The 16,165-nt window shown below is 43.0% G+C and overlaps 1 protein-coding gene across 3 annotated transcripts in view; it reads right to left on the bottom strand.

Moving 5' to 3' along the window:
• stard13a (StAR-related lipid transfer (START) domain containing 13a) overlaps window positions 1-16,165 on the bottom strand; it is an 83,092-nt gene that overhangs the window by 48,778 nt on the left and 18,149 nt on the right. For all 3 annotated transcript variants that reach the window (XM_036523953.1, XM_036523951.1, XM_036523954.1), the window contains one exon: window positions 9,003-9,033. In XM_036523953.1, the coding sequence (XP_036379846.1) occupies window positions 9,003-9,033 (31 nt within the window). The remainder of the gene's footprint in view (window positions 1-9,002; window positions 9,034-16,165) is intronic.

Here is a 16,165-nt window from a genome sequence, read left to right as displayed (position 1 = left end):
TCAAGAGTAAGAAGGTCAGCAGCTGAATAATGGAATGCAATTCCCCCAACCAAAGGAGTCCTGAAGTGTCTCTCACTAGACGGAGTCTCTCCAAAAAGGGATTGATTATAATGGCACGGAAATGGATTGTTATTATTATCATTATGAGATTGATCTGTAAAGGGATTTCTGTTACATGACATCTATAACATAAACACTTTTAGTGTAAAAAGGCCACGTTCCTTAAATGTACAAATCTTAGGCCAGCGCACGCATTTGCAAAAATAAGTCAAAATTTTTGTATCACTAGCAAAAATGATTTTAGCATATAAAAATGCCAAGTTATTCATAAGTACAATTCATACACTTTGCAAAAATAGCTCTGCTACCACGTCATTAACATCAGTTTGGTGCCAATATACAACTAACAACTTTGCCCTTTTCACTTCATACGCACTAGCTAGGCACTGTTCCAAACCAATGCTACCCAATGTTTTTTCCATTCTTTCTAGTAACTTGGACTTTTGGTTCATCATTTCAGTATTTGGGCACAATGTTCTTTATCGCATACAAAAAAAGACAAATTGTTTCCAAAACAATGTGTTCAAAGTTTTCACATTGCATATTTAAATGAGTATAAAACCACCTTTTTTTGCTTTTGTAGATACAGGAAGACCAAAAAACTGAATAGCAATGATTAACAGCCCATTGCAATAAAAGCAGAAGCTGCAAAGAAGCAAACATTTAGTTTGTTTCTTTGCTTCAATTTCAGCGTTGGAGTAGTGCCTAGCTGCGGATTTTGGATTGACGCCTCTCGAGTGGGCTGTTACAGGTGGTACCCTTCTGAGGAAAGCCCGGTGGTAGGTGCCAAATTTCTAGTTGGGGCCAACCGTGGTCACATATAGCAGAACCAGGCAGGCCGCCCACGAAAACACTAAACTTCCAGCCTAATTAAAATCGCAGGCTGTACCAGGCATCTTGTAACAAAGTGGAGCATTAATTGGGAAAGTATTACTGAAAAACAAATGAAACGCACCAGCTGGCCAAATGCCACAGGGAGGAGGGAGATAATGCTCTCTCTCTCTCTCTCTTCCCCAGTCCCTCTATTTAAAAACAGTTTCCTGTTTCAGTGAACGCTGATCACTCATCCATTTTAATCAACTCTAAACTTCATTAAAAGCTCACAAAGAGCTGGACCAATCAGCTGCAAGGCACAGCACCTGACTACAAATGGAACCCACCCACAGGCCAGGCCCACGGAGGTGTATTCATCTCAGATGTAAGGCATGGCATGTGCCTTTTCTCATTTATCACCAGGACACTGTGGTGAAGACATCATATAGTGCATGGCCTGAGAACCACAAGTATATACAGCAGCCAGGCCTACCAGCACTGTCACTGAGAGGGCTTGCATCAGCATCCTAAAGAAGACCTTGAAAATACCCGATACAACCACTGAAACAGCGCAACATGGAGCTGCTGAAAAAATAATATTAGTAATAATAATATTGATGACAACCATAAAAATAACTGAAAATGTTATTGTTCTCAAGACTCCATGTTTATTTCTAAGGAGATGTATAGATGTGCTCAAAGAGAGACATGCATTTCCAGTTACAGCCAGCAGTACAAGTCATTACACATAAAGCAATGTCTCCCATCTTCAGTGGCTCAGAGTGGGTGAAATAAAGCACAAATGTACATTTATCCATTTCACCAGGCATTGAGTGCACAACCCACCAAGCGGCATGCTCTTCTATCCCCTGTACTACAGATTAACCTGGAACACGCGACACACATTAAATTGACGGGTTGATTATTTATAGAAGTGAAATCCCCCCAGTCACTCAAATGAATCCATTCCACCCGCAATCCTTTGATGGCGCTCTGCTTTCATGTCTTAATATATTTGCGAAGATTCCAATTTGATCCATTGAGAGATGTGTAGGATGATCTACAGCTGAATTTGATGTAAGATGATTTCTGCAGAGAGGGAATTCTGGTGGATTATATAAGACACCAGGAGTGGGGGCGGGATGAACTCACTGGCAGGGTCTGTGAAAATGTCACATATTGTGAGGTCACACTGGTGTATGGTGGAACAATTCAGAATATCCATTTCAGAATAGCATTTATATGCGTGAAACATATGGGTATAAAGATATATAAGCTATGTAATAGCTATATACATATATACATATATTACATATACACACACATATATGTATATTTTATGTGTGTGTGTGTGTGGATATATATAGATTTGCTGCATGGGTTTGTCAGTTACTTACTATATTTGGACATTCAGTAAGATGGGCCCTCTTTGTTTACAATGCTTTTTAATGGTTTACAGTAGCAACTTGCTGGATAGCTAGAACAATATGACTCATTTTGCTATCATGGTAAAGTCTTTCATTGATATGAACTTTGTTTCGGAGAGCTCCAATAGCTGTTAGTGTTTATATTCTTTATATCCTGCAGTTTACAGCAAAAATGTTCCTTGAATGTCACTAGCAAGCTCGCTGTGATTACTACTGTGAAGCACATCACACAAAGCCACAGTATTCATTTATTTTTTGTTAGGATGTTTTGGTCACTAACCGGACAAATATACGGCAAATGGCTAGAGAGGAAGTGAGCTTGGGACATGTGACTGTGCATGTGGGCTAGCAGCGAGCAATCTGTACCATCCATTACATGTTTAATTTCAGCCCCCAGCCCAATGCCCCCAAATTCTTCCTAGCTTTCCTTTGAAGGAGGTCACTCCTTCCCTCACTCCGAGCTCTTTGCCTGGTCTTGGCATCTGCATGCTGTCAAGCATCACCACACTCATTGAACCACCCCTTCACCACCCTTGTGCTCACTGGAATGACTCTGCACCGTGGCACTTGAATGAAATCAGCGGTGATGTCTGCATGGTGTCCCGCAGAGAGGGCCAACTGCACAATAATGGTTGAGCTCCTTCAAAATTTCAGTTTGTCCAATATGAAAACAAAATCAGCACTAATAATGCATGATCACACTCCATAAAACACAAAGCAAGACATAAACTGGGCCGAGAAATAGGTCACCTCTCAAGCACGAAAAAAAATTAAATGCATCACACCAACACAGACACAGCTGTAAAAGTGTCTCCGGAACATGCAAAATGTGCTAGTGGGTGCTATCGTGGAAAGAAAAAAAAAAAACACTTTCCAATTTTCCATTTCCATTTCCTGTACAATTTTAAAAGGGGAGAAACATAGACATTCAGGTAGAACGACAGAAACTGGTAACCTGTATACAAGTAGGACGGATCTTCAATTTCCAGACATGAATGGTAATTTTAACTTGCCACACAGAGGTGCCTGCACAGGGGAACAAAAAAAAAAAATCACGATAATTCTGCTGCACAAGGGGCGAGAAACCAAGCGGCATTGTGCTGCGAGGATTAGGAAGAGGTTTAGATGAAAATGAAATTGGGATCAATAAGGCCAGTGATAAGCCTTTAAGCATCTACAAAAATACAACATTATTGCATATTAATTCCCTGGGAAATGTATTAAATCCCATCGCTGGCTTTGCGAGGAGTCTTTGGCAAAATTAATTTCTGTTGGTTGGGGGAGGTTGGCCAGGGGTTTGGCCTATTCGGGACCTTGATGATTTCTGTCATTGCTACAAGCACGCACCCATGCATGCACACACGCATAAACACACACTGCTTTACCTTGGAAAAGGAGGCTTATGAGCCTTATCAGCTGTAAAATTTGAACCAGATCATTTGCTAATAGATTTTGAGATGAACTAGATTACAGATTAGACCAGAAGCTTGTTCAAATGTCATTGTCACAGGGCACCAATGTGATGTAGCAGTAATGGACTGGGCTTGTGACCCAAAGGTTGCTGGTTTGATCTCCAGGGGGGCCTGTGCGGCTGTACCCTTGGGTTCAGAGATTATACCCCAATTGCCTCAGTAAATATCCAGCTGTATGAATGGATAACACGTAAAATTACTTGTTAGCTGGATAAGAGCGCCTATTGAAAAAATGTAATGTAATGTCACTCATGTGCACTTGCATGCAAAAGTCAGAAACAAACCAACACCAATACAAGGACTCGCACAGAAAGTGAAGCTGTCAGTGCTGAGCGCTTGTATGCATGTCTGTTCCATCGCAACTCAACATCTCACGGTATGTTCCCTATTGCAGTTGGTGGGACTAGGTGAGTGCAGGGGTTGTGTTCATGCCAGCCCTGTGGGGTACCAAAAGAGTCTTTTTGGCAGACCCTGCATAAACAACCCCCTCACAGACTCCGCCACCCTCCCAAAACTGTCTGCCCACGCAAGCCTAGGTCCTGCTGACACATTACAACCTGAATCTCGGATTCTGAAGTTAAGACCAAATCGATTCTTCCCACATGCTCATTATCTTTGCTTTGTAAGTTGCTCTGAAGGAGCGCCTGCCAAATGCCTAAATGTAAATGTAAATGCGCTGTTCATGAGTACAAAATGAAAACGGCATTCGATTCAAATGAGGTGAGAGTGGTGAATAATGGAGCTCTTACGAGTAATTGGTATTCGACAGAAAAACACAGTGACCCTCTCCCATAGTAGTTTTATACTCCAGGAAAGAAATCTTTATTTTTTTGTGCTGTGAAGCCAATTTCTTGCTTATTTTTTCAGACGGTGGGCACAGATGATTAGATTAGCACAGCCGAGAAGCCAAGAAACTGAGTAGAAAACTGGCTTCCGAAACAAAGCTGCCTTCCACATTTGCATTCTTGACACAGAAATCAATCAATGGAGCAATTCCATTTGAATTAGTTACTAGTTGAACACAATATTTGAACACGTGCCTACACACTTACATGCTCTGCACAGAACTGTAGACAGTTCCACAATGTGCTGCACTGGGCACAAATTCACTGGGGTGTTTCATTGTTCTGGCAGGTAGCCTGCTACTTTTCACAAGCGAAGTGAATGTATTCTTCACTACAGCCTATGCAGGCTGGTTTCATTAGATACACACATCCGAGAAGACTGGTTCCATTGATACACATGATTTAGCCTCAAAAATCAATGTGCATTAAAATTAAACTGACTGAAAGCTCACTGGTTGACCCTGCTATAGAGAAAAGGAGGGGAGTGGAGAGAGGATAAAGAAAAGAAAGAGAGGAGAGAGAAAGAAAGGGAGGCTTTGCTCAGTGTTATGTTACTGTGAATGTGCAGAAGTACAGTTTGGTGGAGCGGCTGCCTCTGAGCCCAGGATCCTGGGTGGATTACATGTATTTCTCAGAAAACTAATCCCAGCAACAGGTTCTTTGTGGAATAATACATTTAAAGGCAAAAATGGGATCAAGACTTTCAAGTCAACATTAAAAAATCCATGCAGATCTATTCAGTTGGCAAACAAAGGCATGGAAATGTTGAGCTCATAAAAACAAAAACGGAAATTAACCACGACACTCTAATTGTGTGAAGTGCCTCTGCTGTTCTTTTAACCATAAGCACACAGTTATACGACAAAGATATCAACAAAAACCATTTAAAGGACAACAGCAATGGGAGCAGAGGGATCAATCTGACTTCCAGTCATATTTAAACAGATACAGTGGTGGTGGGTGGCTACTATATTAAAATTATACATATTCAGGACAAGCAGGATCTGGTTTCTTTGGGCTCTTTAAGATCTACTGTAAGGAACAGACATTTCCATTGAACTCATTCAGAGAGGAAATTTGAGTGGACGTGGCACAACTGCTCGCTGAATGGGCGTAAATTTGGGTGTGATGACTTCAGCCTTAATCACACCAATGAGGGGGCACAAGCGAGACTGTCAATTACCCTAATCCAAAGTTCCACCCAGTCATATGGTCTGATATTTCAGGGGGGAGATGGTTATGAACTGCAAATGAACTCCCTAGGCATTTCTGTGACCCATTAGGACTCTGAAGTTTCTACAGTTTGTTCATGAGCCATAAATAGCTGTATCCTCGATACAACTTGAAGTTGACTGCAGAGGTGTTTTGAACCAGTCCTCCACTGAGCCTACAGACATGTTGTCTTGTGCCTTTCACAACACTGTCAGCCACAGCACAGGCACAGTACAAGCTATTACAGCATATATACGGTCAACATTCAAAATAAGTAAGCAAAGTAAACATTTGTTTTATCTTGCATGCACACAGTGGCTGCATTTCAGTGGCTGCATCCAGATGTGAGACCAGGCTATCTCTGCACACACAGACATGGGCAGAGCTCAGCCTGTTATGAATAGAACTTCCAGAAATAAACCCATGATTAAGTAATGCACAAAACTGAGAATTTCTGGAGAATTCCAAAGGTTGACTCTTGTTATGTGGCAAAAACTAGACCGTGGGATGCTTTCAAGGAAATCTGGGCTCTTAAAGGCATAGATTGCGCCGTGGGTAAATTTAATCAGAAGCAGTCAGACATAACCCACACACAGGGCTCTGCACTCCCCTCACCCACCCCTTTGATCTCAGCGTATGGTGTGGCTTATCGGTGTCAGAAACGACACTGACTCCCGGAGGCTCTCCTGATATTTTGGGGCCAGTGAACCGCCTCCAGGGGGGCCGAGACTGGTGTGATGATGTCCAGAGGAATGCGTTTCCTCCCCCCCTCAGAGTCACGGTTTCATGAGATGAATGGCAACATTACTGTACAGATGCCTGCAGTTCACGGATACAATTACCTTCTGGGTTTATTGACTCCAGCATAGCCCTGGAAAACCCACAGCCCCCCTCCATCTCCTTTTTACCGTGATATTATTATTATAACATGGATATAACATGGTTCCTCTGTGGTAGTAATATTTCCACAAAATCCACAAAAAGACAGAGTTTGAGTAGAGTCTGTCTCCATGCAGTCAAGACAAGTCTTCTGCTCTGGAAATGAAGTGTGTATTGTGAGTGGAGTGTGTAGATGCTTCACTGACATTGTACATTATGACAAACACAGCACGAAAGGACACAGCACATTGAACTGTGCTTTCAAACTTTCATCAAATTACAGATGAAAAACGATCTAAATACCATCAAAAAGATCAATGACATGAAACACCATTCAACTTTAAAGCAACCCATCACAGCACACAATATTCATCACATATATCCAGACCAGATTACAGAGAGGTAAGGAAAGAGGAATGTGGGAGAGACTGGATCCATTTCTCCATGCCAAAAACATTTTCTAGCTATGAAACTATGTCCACTAAAGTTCAAGTGAGAGTGCAACCTGAGCCCAAAGTGGCACAGCTCTGAACCGTTCAGTAGCCCCCAGGGCCACATTAAATCAGGCAAAACGTTTCACACCAGTAACAATGATCCTGCACACTTCCCAGGACACCATCACAATGGATGTGACTTTATAAAAACAAAACAGGAGCCAGACATTCGCAGCACTCCCAGGAGTGTGATCCAGTCACACACCTGCCAACATTTCTCAAAGGGACATTAGCACACAGGAACAGTGACAGTTAATCATTGTGTGTGTTAACCCCAGACCAGAGCAATGGCACCCTGAACACAGGGGCAGTAACAGTGAATCAGCGTGTGAAACCTAGATCAGTGCAATGGCACTGTGCATACAGGGGTGGTAATGACATGCTGTATCCCAGCGTGCAAAAACCCCATGATAGAGCATCTACATACCATATATACAAGGTTTAAACCAAACAACAGCATACTGGGCACAGGAGTTATGATATCTTATCAGCACATAAGTTGACAACCAAAGTGAGGATGTCACTGCACTGGGAGAACCCTCTGTGACTCCTACCCTTTGACCTCCAATGTCCATATGCCACAGGCCCACACTGTGCATGATACAGTATGGTAACACTGTAATGATGGTGAAGCTCTATACCGTCTTCTTCCTTCCAAAAGAAATTCAACTGATTCTTAACTATGATTCCGACTGACAATGGCGAAACATCAGAAATAACACAGAACAAAGTACAGTACTAAAAAGGAATGTTCAAATTGCCATTGCCGGCTTCATCACAGACATCACTCCACAGATAGTTCCAGTGTAACTGAACTGATGCTCCACGATCCACAGCAAATAGGTCACTGTCCTGCTGGGGCCTGAACCACATGAGAAAGAATCTCACACAGTCTGATCTCATGCAGGACTCACACGCAGCTCCTCAAGCGCACAGACGTTCTTCTCTCATTGGATGGCTTTTCTCTGCTTAGCTTGAAAATGTGTCACGCCTGCTGAGCAGACATTCTCAAGCTCAGAGGCTGAGGCGTACTCTCAGCCTGCACGGCATTTCTTCCTTCTGCCAGTTCTCTGTGAGCCACCAGCCAACTACGGCACATAGCTTCCTTCATCCCCATCCACCATCCCAGCAACTCTCAGAGACACGTGCCTAGCCAATGCGTAATGTTTTCTTAAAATGTTCTTGACATTTCAACAGCATAGAAACACTGCTGCAACTTTAAAGAAACATTATGAGGACATTGTGTGTTAACGAGGGAGGAGCGGCTATAGTGACTGTGAGTCAACTGTGGTAAGTCTTTCCCAACCATTCCCACCATTTATGTTCTCTCCACAGCATTGTTGTCAAACCACAGCAAAGATGTGCTATCCAAAACACTCAGGGTGTGTGTGTTTGTGTGTGTGCACCTTTGTGTGTGTGTCTATGTATTTGTGTGTGTGTGTGTTTGTGTGGGTATGTGTGTGTGTGGGAGGGTGTGTAGTGAACAGCAAAACCAAACATACCACTTCTGAATGGGTTTAAAATACTGGAATGACCTGAGCATAGCCTTTCCCAGAAATCCATTTTTAACTCTCAGTGAAAATGACACGTAAATAGAAACGAGTGGAAGGGTGTTCCGGGGGGGCAAACCCCCCACATAGAGCCTGCCCACACACAATTCACAGGCCTACAGAACTTATGACAGCACACCTCAGACAGACCCTCCCCCCACTTCCACTAAAGAAAGAAAGACCCCGTCCAGACACACATCGTCCAGGGTAAGGACACACACAGATGAACACACCTTAAACACAGACTTACCCGCTCCGCCCTGGCTCATCTTCACAGCACCCTGAAAGGAAACAGACAGCAAGAGTATTGTGAGTGACATATAACTGAGTAAGACCAGCAGACACCTGTGACCTTTGACCCCTTGTGGGTGACTGACACCCTGAACAAGAGGAAGTTTTCATTCACACCAGTCATGACACATATGAACTGCATTTATGCTGGGAGCACTGACACCAGACTGCTTCAGCTCTACTCATGCTGGGAGCACTGACACAAGACTGCTTCAGTTCTACTCATACTACAGGCATGATACTCATACTAGAAGCACTGATACATGAGAATGGGCTGTTTCTATTCCGCTCTCGGAGTAGCCTGCTTACTGTGCTGGCTGACTCAGATTCAGGTGATGGTATTGATTCTGCAGTAAGACCCCAGATTGAAATGTGATACACAGATCAATAGTAATGCCATCTGAGCCTGAGCAATTCCTTCACTTTGCTTGCCCAGTCCATTAACCACTACTCCACACAGCCCAACCCATTCAGAATGTGATCTAATTCCTCAGTGCATAAAATAAAACTCTGGAAAGAACGTCAAATAGCAGATTTCAGCCCTCTCTCTTCCAACTAACACAGAAAGGAAATGCAGTACTTCAGCACGTAAACTCTAAATAAATATCATAAAACACACTTTCTAGCAATAAATCTATTTAAAGGCAAGTACTGGGGTTGCTCCTCCGCAGGTTTCAAACCGTGCGCCTTGCTGATCACACAGCATATGAAATACAACAAGCCTGAGGAGCTACATCAAATACAGAACTGGTGGTGCTCTGCCTGTTGAGGGTAGCCTTACTGTAAAAGTAACACAAACTCAGAAGTATTTCAGAGAGCCTCCAGGGTCTTAATCTGGGACAGCAGCAAACAGCACCGATGGCAGCAGAGAGGAAACTAGGTCACACGTTGAGTGACGTGCCTCTCTCACAAACTGTATTGAATTAACCTATTTTGGCCACGTTTAAGTCACTTAAGAGAATAATGGCCTCCTTCACTTGTGTTTGTTCATGAGTACCCACCAAGCTCACCCCGACCGAGACACAGAAAACTTTACATCAGCTGCTCTCTCAACAATGTCAGTGGAGGACAAGGTTATCATTTATTTGGATAGCAGGTGCCCCATTTAAGGGCAGTTTTCAGTAATAACATTTTTTTTTTTCTGCGTCCTACTCTATCCTGTGACCCATTTAAACAGATGGGTATTTACTGGGCCTCTCACTAGAGGTGTCCTACACAGGATTTGAACCTACTTGTGGGTGGAAGTTAGTCTGGATCTGTGCCTTAGAGATGGCACCACCAGCCGGACATGGGTGGTCAGGGGGCGGATCTTTGTTTTCCCGTCTGCTGCACTTACTGTCAGCACTGTCAGAGATTTCTCCTCATTCCCGCCTCATTTCCAAATCCCATCTGAATTACAAATCAATTTGTTTATTTCTCCTATTATAATACTGTCACAACGATTGCCAGCAGGATGGGGTTGCCATTGTAGCGGAAAAACACCACCACCACAGTCATAGAAAATTTCATTTTAATGTCCATCTTCTGCTTCCATGTTATTTGATAGATGCTTTCCTCCCACATTTCAGCGGTCTTAAAGAATCCATTGACTCACGGAGCATCAGAGCGCCTGATGCCACGGTCAGCTTGTTCCTGCATGTTGACTGTGAGATTTTGCATAGACAAGAAGAATTTCATGGCATATCTAAGCACTGCAGTCACAAGGTTCAAGAGCTGGATTAATGTCGGGGGGGTCATTCCCTGTAAATGTAAGAATGCTTCCCTTCCTGCAGAGAGTATCAATATTGCAGAAGAGTCATGTGATTACGAAAAATGTATGAATATACTCAGCCTTCCACAAGACAACTATGTGAGTCCAGTCTAAACTGAAATCAACCATCTATGTACTTATGATGTATTGCACCTCCTTTGTGGCCATCCTCAGAAATTTGGTATATGGAAGAGAGGGAGGCTTTTGAAAATGTGAAGCAATGCTCTGATGATAGCACAGCTTTTCCTGTTTGTCACTCATCTAGTGACATCTGAGGACCTCCTACCTCTGAGCTTGACCTGTGGATAGAATGGCACAGAATTTAAGTGCTACACATAAAAGAAACCAAAGGGTTACAGTTATGTTGCCCAAAAGATGCTACATGATGATATGAGAGTGTCACATGACCGCTAAATCTGGTGCCCTCAGACGTTGTCCTCCCTAGGGACAGTGGGAGAGCCGTGCCTCTGTCTTAAGATTTCTCCACCCTAACAGAAGACGACACACTGGCTGCAGCACTCCCTCCAACTGTCTCTGATGTGGCAATCAGGATGCACTCAGAGGCACCCCATTATGTCACACCATGTCCTGACCAATCAAAACGTGGCCAGATGTTAGAGGTGGTCACATGTCAGGCAAGGTTCTGAGGCAATGCAAGGAAAGATACCAGTTTCACACTGACTGTGTTGCTTCTTTGTATTCAGAGACTGTTGTATGGACTCTCCAGGTCTGTGTTGGACTGTGACAGCTGGCCTACTTCCCAGACAGCGTGGGGGCACTCACAGCTCAGACAAAGCCACAAACATCCCAAGACTTCAGTGTGTTAAGTGAGTGACACTAAAAACTACAAATTTCAGGGGGCTGCAAGGTGATATATGTCAAAATAAATTACAAACTCCACGAGGCTTCATTCAGTTCCGTGTGTTCAGAACACTGCCTGGTGTGACATGGGTTACCATATATAAAGAGCCCTCCAGGAGACTGCCTGCTGATGTTTGTGCTTACAAAAACTACAAATGCCAGGAGTCTGGTGACATGCAGTGTGAGTGGATGTCTCCCCAGCAAATCCACCAGCCTCTTACAGCAACCTTCCACAAAGATCAATGCAATGCTTTCAGCTGTCCTCCTTCTGCAGGGAGACAGATCTGTGTCTGACTCTGCCTGAAGTTAAATGCAACAGGAGGCAGAGGATGAGTGGCATTACCTTCAAAATGCTGGAGAGTTTAATTGCATAAACGTGAGTGGCAAGTGAACAGGGCATGAACTTGGCAGTGTGGCCGAACGCCAGGAGAGACAGAGGTAATGAGAGTAAGCAAGCCATGTGAGGTACATTTAAAATGAGGCCAGTGGCAATAGAGACAGTTGAGAAGATCTACGGAAAAAAAGACATGAAAACAATGTCACGTGCTGAATAAAGTAACCAGAACCGACAATATGCAACACTGATATTGCAAAGATTAGGCCCACATGTTTGCTCCCAGAGACGTAATGTTAACGTAACGGGCACTGCGAAGGCGATTTTCAGTGTGAAACCCATGGGTTTCTCAAATTCAGAGAAAGCACCCATCTTGTGATGCGGAAGCCACTGAACGACTGGAGTGACCGTGTCCTGTGACCAATGTATGACCAAACCGGATTGCGAAACTGGGACATGCCATGGCTGCTAAATTGAAACCGGCTTTGATGTTGCTGCTTTATGGTTAAAGGCGTTGAGATTAATGTGTATTTATTCACAATTTCATCTTGAAAATCTATAAGCCGTGATGTGGACAGGCATCCAGTGGAAAGCATGATGTTAGGCATAAATACTGCTTGTGCTTATCTATGACATTTCACATCTCTTTGATTACTTCATACAGGATTCCAATCATACCAACTCACAATATAGCTGTGGCCCAAATTTTTCCTCATTCTCAACACATTATGTTGTGGATATGCCTGAATGATCAATTACAGATCACATTTTCAAAGCATGTTTTGACAGACAGCAGAGTATGCTTTGAACTGACTGTTCTGCCATCAGCCACAGTATTCAGTGAAAGGGGCCACTGGGGGAGATCTGCACTGTTTGAGGGCATGCTGATAGCATCATGAACCCGCTCAGGAGCCTTTGAGGATTTTTCTCTGCATTTAAGTCACTGGCTAATACCGAAACGCTCAGAAACTCAACATACAGTGACATAATTCATCACAATTACAGACACCCTATTACGGTATGCACCTGAAACCTTCTTCATGCCAGGAGGGCATTTAGCCCACAAAAAGTGTCATATTAAAGACAATTAGTCAAGCCATGCATTGGCAGACGTCTATAACTATGTGGCCTTTTTATGATTAGTAGGCTAAAGTGATGAAGCAATTTTAGTGTATTTCATATCTTTGAAGTTATTTTTATTTATTCACAAATTTCATTTGTTTCAAAAATGCCAAATTAATGATCAGGTTTTGTTTGTGAAAAATACCAGACCACCTGAGATGGATTCAAGGGTTCAGATAAACTTTAGCCTGATGTTTTCTGATGATGTTGTTCTCTATGCATGGTCATGTGATCTGGGACAAACAGACCTCCATTCTTGTGAGACTTGATACTCAAAGCTACTCTGCTCAGACAGACCAGAGACCTCAGCCTTCCGGGAAAAAAGGAGTCACCTGTCATTTCCCTCGGTTGAATTGATGCAATTTCCTCTCTTTCCTTTCCTAGCCAATGCCACTGTATTTCCGAGCTCTGACATGCCAGATGATTTCATTGCGCAAAAGAACACCACCATGACAAGTTCTGCGTGGGAAAAGAAACATGACAGTCTTGGACATCTGTGCTACTCCATCCATGTTGTCGACCCTGCTACCTGGGCAGGAAGCATATCTCTAAGGGGGAATAGAACAGTGGACCTTAGACATTAAAATGAACAACGCAAAGGTGTTGCACAATATCTGACCATACTGTTACATAAGCCTGCATTTCTTCAGGAATTTCCACCTGTGGTATTCACATTTGTGTTGATCTTTCTGTATTATTGAAATTCTACTCCACTGAGTTCATTATTGACACTGTCCAACCCCTGGGATGCCATTAAAAGTAAACAGTCTAAAATATTTGAAATTCCTTGTCCGTTTTCATTTGGTAGGCACAACTAACTTCACACACATTTCTTTACTTAATGATGGGAAAGCCTTAAACCTCAAATTCTGTGCTGTCAAAACTGAGATAGTACTATTAAACTGGCATCATACAAGCATGTTAAGTTGTGATCATGACTTCTGTTCATCCACCAGAATGTGGAGGTGTTTTTAAAAATAAAACACTGGGTTTTCTATCTGCCTGTTAGTGCAAAAGAGGTACAATAAGGTGATGGGCCTTTTAACACTCATTACAACAATATTCCACCAAAACAGAGCAAAAATATATCTGGCACATATCAGTTGCATGACACATACATTTTGCATACTTTACATATGGCTGACCGTAGACATTTGGCCACTATGGTTCTACGTGTGTGATCACATGCATAGCCCTAATAGGCAGCTTCCTCTTCTCAACCCTCTTGTGCCTCACATACTGATTATTGTGACAGACAGTCAGTCAGAGAGTCAGTGAGTAAATGAGGGACACTTGTGTTTGAAGGGCTACCTCTTCCAGTCACAGCCAACAAAACATACCGCATGAATGAAGGTGACAGCCAAATCCAGTCCTTTCCCCGAGTATTAACTTTCAAACACAGACAAACCAAGCTTTTCCTGTCCCTTGACAGCTTGAAAAATTGTCCCCAAATTATTATTTTTTTGTTTTCATATATGAATAGAATCCAAAAATGCTCCCTGCATCATGTTTCACAGTGACCTGGAATTTGCTGGCTGGAACAGATGCAGGCCCCAGAGCAGGACTTCATCCATCTTCTCTCCTTATGAAAACTTCCTCCGTGGAAGAAAAAAAGTACCTCTATATTTAGCACGGGCCTCTGAGTTTTGCAGCCAGACAGAATGCATTGCATTACGTTAGAAAGGCCACAGCTTCTGTTTGCCTCTAGAGAAAAGGGAGCTCTTTCACTGGGGAATCACCGCAGTATGCACTGGACTACCTATCACTTAACTCACTGGCATATGCCACTGACTTAAAACAGAAAGGCAAAGGGATGTTACTATACTTTCAGTTACGATCAGCTATCTTTATATTGTTGTAGCACCAGAAATGAGTTAAATAAATAATAAATAGATGGTTTCAGAGATGCAAATAATGCTAAACACACAAGGAAAATGAAATGTAGGTAAAACACGAACAAATTAAAATGACAGTAAAATGCACTCAGTGAAGGTGCACCTTGACATGAGGTGCTTAAGCAGTTCCACAGCTGCATGGGCAGTGATGAAAAATACACAGATATAATCTGTGTGCTTGGACAACCTTGTTTACCCATTGATACTGGACATTACAATGACAGTATATTGTGATGGTGGTGGAGCACCCATGTCAGTTAAGTGAATACATCTGATGATGATTGTTGAAATGGCTCATTCACATCTGAGAATGAATGGATATGGAGTTAAATGGGAATTGCCTGGTTATATAAAAGAAGTTATTTCATTACATGACTTCCATCATTTCCAATGAAGAACTTTAGATAGTATGTGGCTCTGACTTTATAATGCATATGGCATACAGAACTGATGGTGGTGGCAAATATATCAGGCTGTCTCTCCAAGCTTGTCACAGAATGAAAACAACCTCTTTTATTTAATCTGTCCAATCGGTAAACTGAATAAGCTTAATTGCTTTTTTTTTCCAAATTTCTGTCACACACTCAACAGTCACGCAGCAGAGCACCAATGATTCCAAATCGCATTCTCCTGACAGCTTATTTCCAAAAAAGCAATCCCGAGTTCATTAAAACACAGCCCAATTAAAGCTGACCTGCTTTGTAAATCCCAAACAAATGGGTAACGCTGTGAGCAAAATCAAGTAAAGTGGCCTTTGTTGCTGCCGTGTGTTGACGGATCAAGGCCCTTCCAGGCGCTGGGCCAGCCGCTCTTTCTGGACTCGGGGAAAGATTAGCGCCCCGGCCATCGAGAAATGCTCACACACACCTGCTGTACTGGAGGCGGGAGACACAGGGCTCTCATTCAGAGAGGGCACGGGTTCAACCGCGCCAGGAAACGCGCAGCCTTACGAGCACTCTGAAAGCAGAGAGCCTCATTCCTCAGCAGTTCTGGCCTCTAATGTAGGGAAGAAGATACCACACTGGAAGAGTGATGACCATGCAAAACACACGTTCTAAAACTGGGTCATACAAGCTAAACAGTGAATGTTTACTATCCCCCTGTTGCACTGTGTGCTGGCGTTAGAAACTAGTACAGTAAAGGACAAAGCTGACGGAGGA

The sequence above is a fragment of the Megalops cyprinoides genome, chromosome 3, assembly GCF_013368585.1.
Source record: "Megalops cyprinoides isolate fMegCyp1 chromosome 3, fMegCyp1.pri, whole genome shotgun sequence".
Classification (NCBI taxonomy): domain Eukaryota; kingdom Metazoa; phylum Chordata; class Actinopteri; order Elopiformes; family Megalopidae; genus Megalops; species Megalops cyprinoides.
The sequence above is the reverse complement of the archived record's forward strand: the minus strand, read 5'-3'. Positions and strand labels throughout refer to the sequence as shown.